We start from the raw sequence: 13,898 nt of genomic DNA, 5'->3' as shown, positions 1-13,898 counted from the left end.
ACAAGTTTCAGTGTATTCAATCCAGATGTTAATCCAGCACTGTAAAAAAGATTTTTATAAAAAAAAAATAAAATTTAAGAAATCAGCCTTTTGAAATCACAAATACATACCTAAAGAGAGAATGCAAATGGAGCTCAGTAGAGGTGTGCAGAATCAATCACAGAAGCATAGAAGCTGGAAAGGACCCCTGAGGATCTCCAGTCCAACCTCCTGCCCAAAGCATATCCAGCCGGAGCAGGTTGCTCAGGGCCTTCTCCCATTGGGTTTGGATACCTCCACGGATGGAGGCTCCTTACTGCAATTTGGCAGGGATAAAACCCGGCTAGAGTTGCGGTTTATATGAGAAATAATGACCTGAGTGTTTCAGTCATTAGCAAATAACTGGAAACATGGCACACAGATAAGGTAATCTTATTAGCTTTGGCCACGGTGACTTGGCATTTCATTTGAAGGGTAGTAGTTCTGTTCCTAACTGTTCTATCTCTGTATCTTATTCTCAGGAAAACACTTTAAAAACATAAAAAAGCAAAAAAACGTAGCATCTTAAAGGAAAAAAAAATGGATGAAATAGCTTGGAGGACACTGATTGAGAATTTCAATGCTGTTGGTTTTATTTTTTCAAGAAAGTGGTTATCTTCATTCCTGAGCTATCTTTGAAAACTTCAAGCCTCTCCAGGTAGGTTTTTAAGTCTCCACAGTTCACTAGGGATCACTGACAGCATCACTAATGCTCTAAACATGAACTTTTAAATATTAGGTTTCCAAATAATAACCAAAGGATTAGATGATGACAAATGTAAATATTTACCTATGTAAAATGACTCAAGCTGTGTGACACTTTAGTGTATAATGGGAAATAGTATCACACGCTTGTGTATCAAGCTGCCAGATTTGATTATTTGAGTTAGGTTCCCTCATAGCAAGATTAGATACTCTGTACCCAGCCTGAGTGAGACATCAAATTGGACAAATTCCTTTGTTTATAACTCTGTAGTAGAAAAAGGTTAAAGCAGGCCCTTCTTCTGATCCAGTAAAAAAGCCCCTGAAAGCAGTGGGAGCCTCAAATACCTGAAAGGGTTATAATTATTCAACCTCTGAAAACTCCTGAAAAAGGTAACAGAGATAGAGCTCTCCTCAAGGCTCCCACATACCTTTCCTCTCTGAACTGAAAAAAAGTATAAAAGCAGAATTGAGATCTAAACCGCATTTCAGACATTTTTATCCTCTATGTAATCTCAGGAGTTGTGTGTCAATTACCTCTAGAAAAGCCACTCAGAAATTAGAGCCTGCCTGGGTCAAACTAAAGCAGGTTTTCTCCTTGGCTTGCAGGTGATGCAGGAGGACCCTAGGATCCCATGATTTTTATGCCCTTTCATCCTGACTTTTCAGTGAGTGCTGCAAAGCTTTTTTGGTTTGAAACACCAGAAACAGAGGTTAGAACACCAATGTTTTCCTGTTGTTTTTATTTCTAAATTAAAAGATTAACTGGGCATTAACCATACCAATTTTTATTTCAGAAATAATGCATGGCCTCATACAGCAAGAGAGCCAGGCTAATGTGGCCAGCCTCTGTGTTTACCAGCCCAGAACCAAAATCCCACAGCAGGACTCAGAACACACCTAGAAGAGGCGCACACCCACGAAGCATCATTATGCATCACTACACGTACAGTGAAAGGTCAGACATTTACATCACGGGAGATGCAGGACATTGTGCTGCTAAATACGTATCCATAAACAAATGCAAGGCATGAATGGTGGTTTTTTATTATTTCCCCTTTCACCTCTAGCCTCTCCCAAGGATTATAATTTAATATTAATTGCTGATCTCAAGCATTTTTTTTTGTGCAGAAGTATTGGATGTGAGACAGAAAGGAAGAGTCTTTACTGCATTTATGTAAGCTGTTGCTGAATGAGGGAGAGAGCCAGACAGACCAAGCATCTCTGAGAGGGGTGTTTCAATGTGTTAAGGGACTGGGGAAGCTTATCCACTGCCCTGCATTTTCTTATGTGTGTATGTTTGATCTCCTTTAGGTGTCCTCTATTTTCTGTAGGAGAGCTTTGCAGCTTCTTCAGAACCTCAGTCAGGGAATAAGAGTGCTACAAATATCTGTCCTAGGCAATTTATCTTACTGCACGTGTTATTCTGATAAAGCTTCTCCTCAGAGTAAAGCATGCCACCTTTTCAGTGCAATACATGAACCTTACTTTCCAGTTTCACTGAGGGTCATTATACTGTGTGATCAACCTTGGCCTGGCTGCTCCAGGTGCAGAGCTTCAAAAACAAATCAGGGTTCCAGTGAGGTACTTTAAATATAAATTAAAAAATGCATGGACTTCCCTGAATGAAGCCTTATATTTTTACGAGTTGTGACAAACTGTGTCAGGGAAGGAAGGTAGATATTTCAGATTATGTTTTTTAGATAGGAAAAAAGGATACTAAAAAGAAAACAGAGTTAGGTGTGAAATACCTATCCAACTGCAGAATGAAGCACAGGCGTCACAGTCCAGTCCAGTGCGTGCACCAACCCTAAGATATTTGTCTGATGCAAACAGTATCAGCAAAAAACCCCGTTTTGTTAAATAAAGCCTTACCTTTCTGCTATAGATTTCCTTGGGAAATAAAAATCCTCTCCTGCAAGGTAGGCAGCTGCAGTTCCACCTCCGAAATAGGTTTTCCTCAAGAGGGGGGCAATCCGGTTGTTTACCAATAACGCTCCTAAACCAGTTGGGAATCCAAAGATTTTATAGAATGAGATGGGGATAAAATCAGCTTGGTGAACTCCCAAGTCTAATGGAGAACTGCTCACATATGAAGCTGCATCTAGTAGAACAAACCACTTCCCTGGTATTTTGATGGGGTGGAGTTTTCCAGATTTTATGTCCTGTATCCATGAAAGGGGATATTTGGTACCAGAAAAATTGCTCTGAGCAGGATAAGAGAAAAGATGAGGTGTCGTGCAGTTTTGTTCTTCAGCTGGTAACCTGTTTTTTTCTGATAACAACATTTCCTTTGGTGTTATTGGAACAGACAAGACATTCATTGAGGCAGTTATCCCCCTCATACCCACCACAGATGTGTGGCTGTCAGTTAGGTAACAAAATCGACTGCTGGGTTGCTTTGTGCCTTCAGGTATCCAAGGGAATGCTTCTGCTACCAGTTTAAGTGCAGCTGTGCATCCAGATGTGAAAATGATTGTGTAATCTTCAGCAGTAGTGTTAAAGTGTTGCAATATTCTGAAAAACAGGGAAAAAAAATCCAATTATTTTCTGATTTTTTTATTTTATTGCTGTTTGTTATATTTTGTTTTTCCTCAGCACAAACTATTCTACTCTGAAACCTGATATGAATAAAAGTAGAGAGATTTTGCCAAATACCACAGTAAACTTCAACAAGTGTAACCCGAATCATTTTGCCACAAGAGACTCTTTCCAATGCTGCAGTGAATCTGGCTGTGTTTTTAAGGACAGAAGCCAATTCTGCCTGGCTCTGAATAGAGCAGCCAGTCTGGTCCCTCAGTGGAATCAGAATCAAGCCTGCACATGATTAAAATTACACTGTCCTTGAGAGAGACCAGTGTTATTTGCAAACTATCAGGGTTTTTAGTTTTCCAAGTATGTGGAACAGACAAAGTATCTTTCAGTTAAAAAAAAAAAAAACCTACTTAAATGCTAAGCATCCCAATTAAGGGTCCACAGGATTCAATAGGGAAACCTTAGCATACAGCTTTGCTCCTTGCTTATATTATTAACAACAGAAACAGAAGACAGTGAAGCAACATATGCTTCCTGCGTGCCTTATGCACATAAGGCTGTAATCTTTGTAGTCCCTTGTACCGAGTCAGGTAGCCTAAACCAGAATCAACCTCATGTCTTCCAATGAGCCAGACTACAAAAACTTAAGCAAGCCGGTCTCTTGAATCACGTCTATGCTACACACTCATTGGTGCCCAGACAGCACCTTGTTGGTTCTAAACTACCTTTTATGAACGCCATCTAATGCACCTTTTAGTACCCATGCTAGATTATGCATCTGTTAATTTTGCAGTGTGCAAGATGGGTATTTTCAGAGGCTGACAAACAGCTTCAATTCAGTCACCTTTCCTATCTTTTTCACCTGACGAACTTTCTCTGAATTAACTTTTATAAAACTCCTACCAATATTAACAGGAAATGTAACAACCATCTAAGAGACACCCTCTTCAGTGCATAGAGCAGAGCAAACAAAATTGAACCAGAACATAAATGTTGCTGCTCAGCAATGCTGTCTGGTTTTCAAGGAAAGTAAGATGTAGCAGGGTTTCTCAGTGCATCTCTCCTGCTGTAGAGTGTATCTGTAAGCAACGTAACGTACCAGTGCTCTCCAAGCAGCTGGCACTCTGATCTGTGTAATTCCACAGTACAGACCAGCATTTGGGAATCTATGAACTCTGGTTCCCCAAGTGTATCATTATAACTTTGCATGTTTTATGTAACAGGAGATTCCCTTACTAGAACAGGCAGAAACTGAAGAGACGGTTGCATTTAAATCTAAGTTGTACAAAAGATTATGCGACAAATTCAAGCTAAAATTTCCCGAATCACAGGACAACAGAGAGAAATGCCTTAAAGTTTTATGTGTCCAGTTTGAAACACGAATGCTACAGGCAAAGGGTGGTAGAGCTGAGTGCATGGGGTGCAGCAATCAAAGGTTTAAGACTGGAAAATAAACAATTGCAAAGACTGAAGACTAGGACTAAAAAACACCCTGCAAAGGCATATACTTTTCTTGGTTGAAGGAAAGTCTTACTTTATTGGGAATTACAGCATGCAACAGATGGATTCTTAGACCTAATTGAGACTTGAGTTTCTTCCAGATTTTAATTTTTAAAACCTGATGCAATTGGTAGGTATTTTATGTCTTCTGGAAATGAAGAAAGAATTTCAGCTTTTACGAAGGACATCAGCAGGTCATGGATTTAAGCTTTGAATGTTCTGAGAAACTGAAAGAATTCATAAGGATCTTTCTGAAATAGATCTGCCAAGGGTTAGTTGCTGCAAGCCTTCACAGCTCTGGACATAATTTTTAAAGACCGTGTTCAGAGAAAGCAAACTTCTCCATTAGACTTTAGAAACCACATTGGAGATGAAGATGGGGACAATCCCGTAAGTTTCTGTATAGAGTATTGAACTGACAGCCTACCTCATTTATCACTGTGACCTGCTCTCTCTGGTCACTGAATCACATCCACTCCCCCTTCCAAGCCTGCAGTAAGCTGTACAGCCTTTTTGCACCACCACTTGCATTACCTCTTGAAGCATGCGTGTGTGTCGTATAGGACACCTAACAGAAGTAACTTGAAACCCTCAACCCAGACAGCAGCCTATGTTGAAGTTAATCTAGGGGTTACCACTCAGAACCATGCACTGAATTTCAGTCCTTATATCATTCTGCCTTTATTCTCCTTTCCTTGCATTCACCTAGATATAGAAAAGGTGGAAAGCAAGGCAAGCAAGAATACTAACTTCTTCTTCAAGGAGAGAGTGGGACAGCATTAGACTCCTGTTTCCAGGGGAAAGGAACTACAGAAACTGGGTTAGTAAGGACGCCATGTCTTTGGGGTTATGGACATAATTTTGTATGTGGCTTATTTTTGTATGACATACAGTCATATTAGATAGATCTTGGAATCATTACACTGATATAAACACAAATTATAAAAAGGTTGTGCAATTCCAAGACAAAAAATCAACAACATCATAGTGTCAAGCTTTCTATGTTTTCACCTCTTTGAGCACTAGGACAAGTTACATATTCACATGTATGTGCACACACAGAATACCTTTCAAATTAAAAAGCTAGGTGACAGGAGCAGATTCGTAATACTTAATATCTCTTCCTAAGAGCAAGCTGATGAGCAGCAACAAAAAGCACGGTGAAGACTCTTATCAAGGCTGCTCCTCTTCTACTTTCCACACTTTCTCTGCTCTCCTCCCCAGTGAGCGTCTTTGTGCCACACAGGCTGAGTGGGAGGTGAGCCACAGCTAGGCAAAATGCCAAATTTTTCTCAGGAATAACAACCTGCAGTTCTACACAGGAATTGTACTCGCTTACTGCAGCACTTAATTTAATCAAAAGACACTGTAAAATGACAATAGCTGGGGTGGAGGAATGGTGGATCAGGATTTAATAATGGGATTCTGTTGTCCAACCATGAATATCAGAGCCAGTGAGTACTCTCATTAAACATTTTCACAACTTTACAAAAAAATAAATATCATTTTGGGTTCTTTAGGCTCACAAATAGTGACAGCTCTATGTTTAATTCATAAATGACAGAGACAAAGCTCATGCACATCACAAGTATTTTAACTATGTTTAGGTTTAAGTCATTCAAATTCAGAAACAGCTGAACGGTTCTCAAATAAAATCTATGACATAACACTGATGCATTTATCTATTCAGTTCAGTACCAGAAATTGAATTTCACATGGAAAAAAATCAAACTTTAAGGTAAAATTTTCAAAAGTGCCCAGATGAGTTAGAAACATTTTTATAAAGGTATTTAAGTTCCTAAAGCTAGAGAAACAATTGAGTTAAATTTTTAATTTACTGCAATAGGAAACAGGTTCTTTTGTGAATACCAATTTGCATTTTGGGTCTCTAAATGCCTCAAAAAATTGCTATAATTCCCGTACTTGCAAAAGAGGTCGAATTTTTGAAGTCAGACTTACATTTTGGCTTAAGTATTTCTAATGTTAAAAAAGGAAAACAAATAACTAAAGCAATATCAACTAAGTTAAGGGAATTTCCTTCTCCAGAATGACTTCTGACGTGCAGAGCAGAAGAGCTACAAGCAGAATAAGGTTTATAAAATGAATACCACAAACTCCTGAACTAAAGCAGCACTGCTATGATAAAATCAGAGTACTTAGGGATAGAAAATGTCTGAATGACTTCTGCAGCCCACAGTACTACATCCTCTGTTTTGACATGAATATTGGGAAGCACTGGCTATTACACATGGAATTCCTAATGCTCTCTGTCTTCATGTAAGACATACCCCATTACAGTGAAATGCAGTTCACCTTTATTACACTTCTGGAAGATTTATAGCCATATATAAGGTCGTTGTTGGCAGCAGGACTAAAGACTTGTGGTAGAAAACTGATAGCTTGGTCTACTATAGCTCACAGCTGCAAACAGCAATGGTATTTTATAGTATTACAAATTTCCACTTTTCAAAGGAGTCTTGGAAGAAATGACTAAGAGGAAAATTGTTTCATTAAACATACTGATACAGCTGTCTCATCACGGGGAAGACGGCAGAAAGGCTGAGAAACTTGACCCAGTACCTTGCTTTCAGGCTGGCAAGGTCAGGGAGGAAGCTGCACACCCCATCTTTGCAGTACAATGAAGACCCATCATGACCGGCCACCTCTTCTCCTTCTCCTCTCTCCTCCCCAAAAACGCACAGATCACAACAAAAGGAGGTCAATAATGCAAGTCCAAGAAGCCAATCCAGGGAGAAGCCACTGACTCACTGCCCTCACTCGACCACACTTCCCTATGCACACTTGTATTCTGAGACCTCTCTGTTAGCTGGTGTTTAATCCTTTTAAAAAGTTGCCATGAGAGTTTTGTATCTTCATGACCGCAGTTGAACCAAAATGCCTTACTACTCTAGGGTAAACACTGGTAGGGAAAATCAATTAATTTTCAACTAAGCTTGCTGTCTCATTTTATACATTTAATACCCACGTTATTAATAATAGGTTTTATATTTAACAATATCTATAATCAAGTCATATATTTTGAGGAAGTAGTCATGTTATCTAATTTACCTAATCTAAAAGCCTGAATTAATAGTTTGATTAGACCTAGCCACTCCACATTGCCACTGGCAGCTCTGCAGAAGGTAAAGGCTACTGATTCGTTCAGCTACCTTAGATACACAGTGTCACTTAAAGTTAGATAAAATGGATGCCCTCCAGTGCTGCTACCTGGCTGCTGTTACCTTATGCAAGAAAACCCATGTTCCTCCTTGCCACCAGCTCTTCATTTGTGGCTCTCAGCAGCAGATCAGTAGCAGCGCTCCCACAAAGGTACAGATGTAGTATGGACTACACCATACTACACCAATTCCATTACAGCCCCCTCAAATGCATTTGATTTATGTGGCTTTTCTTCCATGCTTCTTGGCTTTAAATACTTTTAAAATATGCTTTGCACTAGTTCCTCCACTCTCTTCAAATTTACCATTTTGCAAACCTCTGTAAAAAGCTGAATAGCAACTTCCATTGCTAGGTTTGGGTCCTTCCACATTTTCGTTCCAATTGGTGCAAACATTTTCGCTTCTGGTTGGCAAGAACAAAATATGGCCCAGGAGTTTGTGATTTTCCCTTTTTATATTTGTATTCACATTTTTATTTAGATTGTATATGAGCTTTCTTAACTAGTGTCAGTACAATGATTTTCTAGCCAGTAGCTGATCTAGCTAAAAAAGACTCCTTTTAAAAGTTTAAGTATTGCTATTGTAACAGGAGATTCAGATTTGAAGACAGAAGCATAGTTATCTACTCAACAGTGTAAGTTTAAATAGCACTTTATAAAGGCTCCTTTTCAGCTGCACATTTACATAGAAAAATTATTTCTTATTATAAATTTTTTCCATTGTGATACCACTCAGGAGAACAAACCCAGTTTGGGCTTGTATTGAGATGCTTAGCTTGAGCTTCAGAAATTTCATCACGCTTTTCTGCTCTATAGTGGCTCTGAAAAGATGTAACAATCTGTTGTCCAAGGAACAGGTTTTGTATGAGTGAGAAATAAAAATTAAAAAAAAAGATTTGAGTCAAATAACATATCTTATTTTCATCTAGATTTTTTTTTTAATGTTAGAGGGTAACACTTTTCATAATTGGTGCTTTAATGCTTTTCACACACCTGTGTATGTGAGAAGTATAGACAGTGGCTGCATCTACATTTCTGCGTTACAGCATTTTAACCTTCCTCATTTATTAACTAAGGGTCAGCTCCAGCTATCAAAGCAATCAGTTGAAAAACTCTCACGAACTTCAGTGAGGGATCCTAAGGTCTTGTAAACTGACAAGAGGTTGTTACAGACACCAGGACCTGCACCGTCCTTTTAGGATTAACTCAATGTGCAGCAGCAGGTCTTCTGTACATGCTCTTCTCTTTATGTATATGAACAAAAAAGGAACAGAAGATGTATCTTCATTTAAGCCAATGCAGAAGGATACCGTAAAGAAGGACATACTGCTTAACACACATCCCAATTTTCCTTAACTTCTCTCACTGGCAGAAAAAGTGACAGCATAGCCTAACTAGTTACAGTTATATCCATAAGGGGAATGCACTGGTTTACCAAACTCAAAAGACAAGTCTTCTGGGTAGGAAATGTCTTACATGTTATTTTGTAAAGACAAGGTCTATTCAATGCAGTATGTCACAGCACCAAATTATATTCTCATTGTCAATTCCCAATCCAAATAAAAGCAAACTGAAATCTATGAATATTTTTAAGAATAAAATGTACTAAAGCAGGAAAAAAATTTACCAAGTCTCTCTTCCTCCAGCAAAAAATTAATGTAATAAAAAAAGGCCTTGTAAAGGTTTGGTTTTTTTCTCTTAAAGCAGTTTTCAACAGAAATCTATGCCATATCATCTCTGTGATGTGCACAGCTATCCCAGCAGAGGTCCATCAAATTGACGGATTTGCTCATGGATTAATACCTGCATAAGGAAGAACACTGGGATAAATAATCCTTTATAGTTCTCTCTCAAAGTTTGCTCAGTCCACTTTTCTGTTTCAGTTTCCTCATACTGACAACGCAAAAATTTAAACCTTTCAGAGCACTTGCTAACTGTGAAATAAGCACACACCGCTCTATTTATCCTCGCTGGTTACATCCACATAAACTTGTTTTCTGACCGTTTTACTTGAAAGGCACTCATTCTGAACGCAGCTTCTTCCAATTTCTGTTTGCACGAGAGTGATTAGGATCTCACTCATTTACACTACTGCTGCTTACAGCAGCACTGCAATTAGCTCCCTGAATGTGTGAAATAAATGATGAGCTGGAACACACCTCATAGGCTACCCTTGGCATAGGCAGGTGATAGAAAAATTGCTCCCTTTCTATTTGAAAGCATTATTTCCTTTAAGCCTTTACACTCAGCCATCTGAATCGAAGCATTATAATCTGTTACATTTATTCTCCTAGGCACTGCGCGATTCACTGGAGACACACTGTGGAAATCCCCATTTGCTTACAAAGGGTCATAGATGGTCTTCACCAAATAAATCCCCTCTCCAATTCTCCAAAGCTGGCAGCACAGCAGCATTTCCCTTGCGCAACATCTCTAGAAGAGCAGGAGCTCTTTAATGGATACCAAATGCCTTCCTGCAGGAAAAGATGCTCTGATGAACAAAGCCTATGGAGAAGCACACACCCTGACCGAAAGGTGTTGACCCTCATTACAAAGTGCACATCCAGAAGGCGTGCAGTGTCACACCAGGCATACTGACAGAGCAAACTAAAATTTAGGATGGTATTATGGCACCACATATAACCAGAAGAGCAAAACAGTGAGAAGGAATCACAAAAACCATAAAATCTGACACTGCAGGCTACCTGTTCGTACAGTTTGTTCTAACACACAAATATAACTCCTCTCACTGACAGAAACCTATAACTCCTGTAACTATCTAGATGTGGCTGAAACCCCTGGGTAACTGTTTTCTTTGAAATTAAATAGTTATTTTTCTGTGTAGAAAGGGAAGATCAATAGCTACATGATTTTAAAACCACTTTGTGGATATTCTTTGTGAGTAAGATCAGCCAGATCCATTTACCCTGGTGCTTGAACAACTGCCAAAGATTTGTAAAAACACTTGTGAATTCCAGTATTTTCACTAATTAGGACAGAAATGACTCTGCAAATTTACACCATAGGTTCTTCAAATGAAAATTCACTACCTGCTATTCGAGTCAACCAGGAAGGAAAGGGAAAAAGTAACCCATATTTTAGGCAACCATTTAAGGAGGACTAGACTTAAATAGCGAACAACTCATGAACAAACCATTCCAAACTGTATTTGCGCAAACTAATTGCCAAATAGAAAACTGCAAATGAATCTGAATCAGTTTGTAAATCACTCATGTATTAAAATTCAAAGAATTTTTGCAGCAAATCTTAGGAGTCACTATGAGAAAGCAAAATTAAAACCAAACAGAGGAGGATTTTGTACATGGACTAGCATGTTGCATCAGTTGCTGTCTAGGGCTACTTCAGCATGAGATGTTGTCATCACAGTATTTTCTTCATAAGATACACCAAACAACTCAGGTCACTGAATTTTCCCTTTCCAAACTCCTCCCACCTAGCACAGACCATAGGTTTTTTATTTAGGCATCCCCTGAGCAGAAATGAAGAATGTGTCAAGATTGAGTTCAATCATGAAAACTCAAGACAGCACAGTACCAGCCAGAAGTACCACTTCTACCAGTAATATGCATAGTATCCTATTCACAGGCTATGTGAGCAAATTAAAGGCTGTGCGTATGGAAATTCATATCACCTTAAGACATCTACAGAGTAGACACCAGAGCACATCACCTTTTAGAGTCACCCAAAAGCCACAGGCTCTACAGCAGGCAGCTTGTCTGACCTAAGATAGAAGTCTACGTTAGGCTGAGATGTCTCACCCTGGATATGCGCAATTCCTTCCATTGCCCACCAAAGGCATCTAAATGCCTTGTGCATCCTACACACGGCTACTCTTATCCAGCTTAGCCTCAGCTTCAGTACCTTTGGAGCACAACCGTCCCTCTTTCCAGTCTTACTCAGCAAGGCCTGATCTCTAACCTTTCCACACATTCTGAGCTCCTGCTGGAGAGATTCGTTCCTCAGATTTGCAGTGTCTAATTAATTCTGCTAATGCAAGCAAGCATCACTGGCATGAGGCCTGCCTACCTACCCTAGGGATATTTGCTGGTAACCGGTCAGAAGTTACTTCACTTTCTTTTCTGATTCCTGGAAAGGAGAGCATGACAGCTGGCTATTTTCTAGCAGTATAACAAGTATAAATTTGTAAAGGCCGTTTCAGAAAAAAAGATAAAAAGAAAAAAACAAGCACACTTAGGTGTTCTGATGGTCCCACACTCTCAAGTTTTTACAGTCCTTAACCTTTTAAGTAACCTCAGATAAGAAATTAAATATTCTTTAAGTTGTTAAGAAAATGCTTCATACCTAGACTTTTTTTTTTTTCTTTTGGTAAAAATACCATTGTTTCCAATCTTTTATTAACATTGTTCTTTGTTTAACTTTTCTTTAATGGAATTTGTTCCTAGACCAGCTAGGTCTTCTGTGTACTTCTGTGAACTCTCCAGCTATGGTGTTTGGTTTGGGTTGTTTTTTTTTTTTTTTTTTCAGTGGTTTTGCCACCAGTTAAAAAAATACAGCATTTGTTTTTTCTGAAACATTATGTCACATGCTCCAGACACTGTGACCCTAGTCAATCTCTTTTTCCCTGTTGGTGCCAGAGAACGGACTCGTGACAACCAGTAACTGTCTACGACACATCTGCAAAATGGATTTGGCATCAAAACCAAGTAAGTTTGACTTATTCCTGTATCAGGAATAGCGTGGTGAGCAGGAGTAGGGGAGTGATCATCCCCCTGTACTCGGCACTGGTGAGGCTCCACCTCAAGTACTGTGTTCAGTTTTGGGCCCCTCACTACAAGAAGGACATTGAGGTGTTGGAGCATGTCCAGAGAAGGGCTACAAAGCTGGTGCGGGGTCTGGAGGGCCAAGCCTTATGAGGAACGACTGAAGGAACTGGGGTTGTTTAGCCTGGAGAAGAGGAGGCTGAGGGGAGACCTTATCACCCTCTACAACTACCTGAAAGGAGGCTGTAGCGAGGTGGGGGCTGACCTCTTCGCCCCAGTGACAAGTGATAGGACGAGAGGAAATGGATTCAAGTTATGTCAGGAGAGGGTTAGATTGGATATTAGGGAACATTGTTTCACTGAAAGGGTTATTAAACATTGGAATAGGCTGCCCAGGGAGGGGGGGGATTTGCCATCCCTGGAGGGGTTTAAAAAAAGGGCAGATGTGGTACTTGGGGACATGGTTTAGAAGTGGTTTTGTCAGGCTAGGTTGATGGTTGGACTTAAGGATCTTAAAGTTCCCTTCCAACCTTAACAATTCTATGATTCTATTTGCATGTTGCCTGGTATTTTTGATTGCAAAGTGCAAGTAGCAAAGCGTAGCTTCAAAAGCATAACCCAGCATTTCTCAAACTATCCAGCAACAGTTAGGCTTACTCTGTGGTGCGGGAGTCAAGCACAGACATATGCTCATTACTTACTGAGTCTTCCATTACTTATTTAGTCTTTGCATTTTTACTTTGGGCTGGTATTGGCTGGGACTAAGGTAGGTTTGAGAGGCAGTAGGAGAGCGGTTGTGTAGATGAGTCTGTGCAGCTCCTGTGTACTGGGGACTTCTCTATGCCCACTCCAAGCAAGTCCATTCCTGAGCTGTGCTGGGGATAAAAGCACTGCAGTTGTGACAAGGCGTGCTGGTCCCAAACACTCCCACATGACTAACAGTCTTCTTCCACCATCTTCTTTCTGAAGTTTAAGGACCCACACGTCGGACATATCTAAACTCAATCACTGTTATTTATGATTGTCAGACAACGGATACACCAGAGTGTATAGCCTGTGAAGGGTAAAGCTGCATGCCTCCTTGGTAGGACGCACCACTTGGCAGATGTCTCCCCAGTGCTGAGATCCATCTGATGGTTCCTACTCCAATTCCTGACCTGAAACAAAGCCTCGATCCTAATCTTGAATCACTTCAACTGCAAATGAAGATGGGTATATCAGTG

General features: G+C 39.8%; 1 protein-coding gene across 1 annotated transcript in view; it reads right to left on the bottom strand.

Annotated features, from left to right (window-relative positions):
- The window catches only part of MOCOS (molybdenum cofactor sulfurase), a 201,295-nt gene that overhangs the window by 133,956 nt on the left and 53,441 nt on the right, over positions 1-13,898 (bottom strand). The window contains exon 4 of the mRNA XM_009885451.1: positions 2,596-3,237. Within this exon, the coding sequence (XP_009883753.1) occupies positions 2,596-3,237 (642 nt within the window). The remainder of the gene's footprint in view (positions 1-2,595; positions 3,238-13,898) is intronic.

This window comes from Charadrius vociferus, unplaced genomic scaffold, assembly GCF_000708025.1.
Source record: "Charadrius vociferus isolate BGI_N301 unplaced genomic scaffold, ASM70802v2 scaffold174, whole genome shotgun sequence".
In the NCBI taxonomy this organism is placed as follows: Eukaryota; Metazoa; Chordata; class Aves; order Charadriiformes; family Charadriidae; genus Charadrius; species Charadrius vociferus.
Note: the sequence above shows the minus strand (reverse complement) of the source record. Positions and strands in the feature narration are given on the sequence as shown.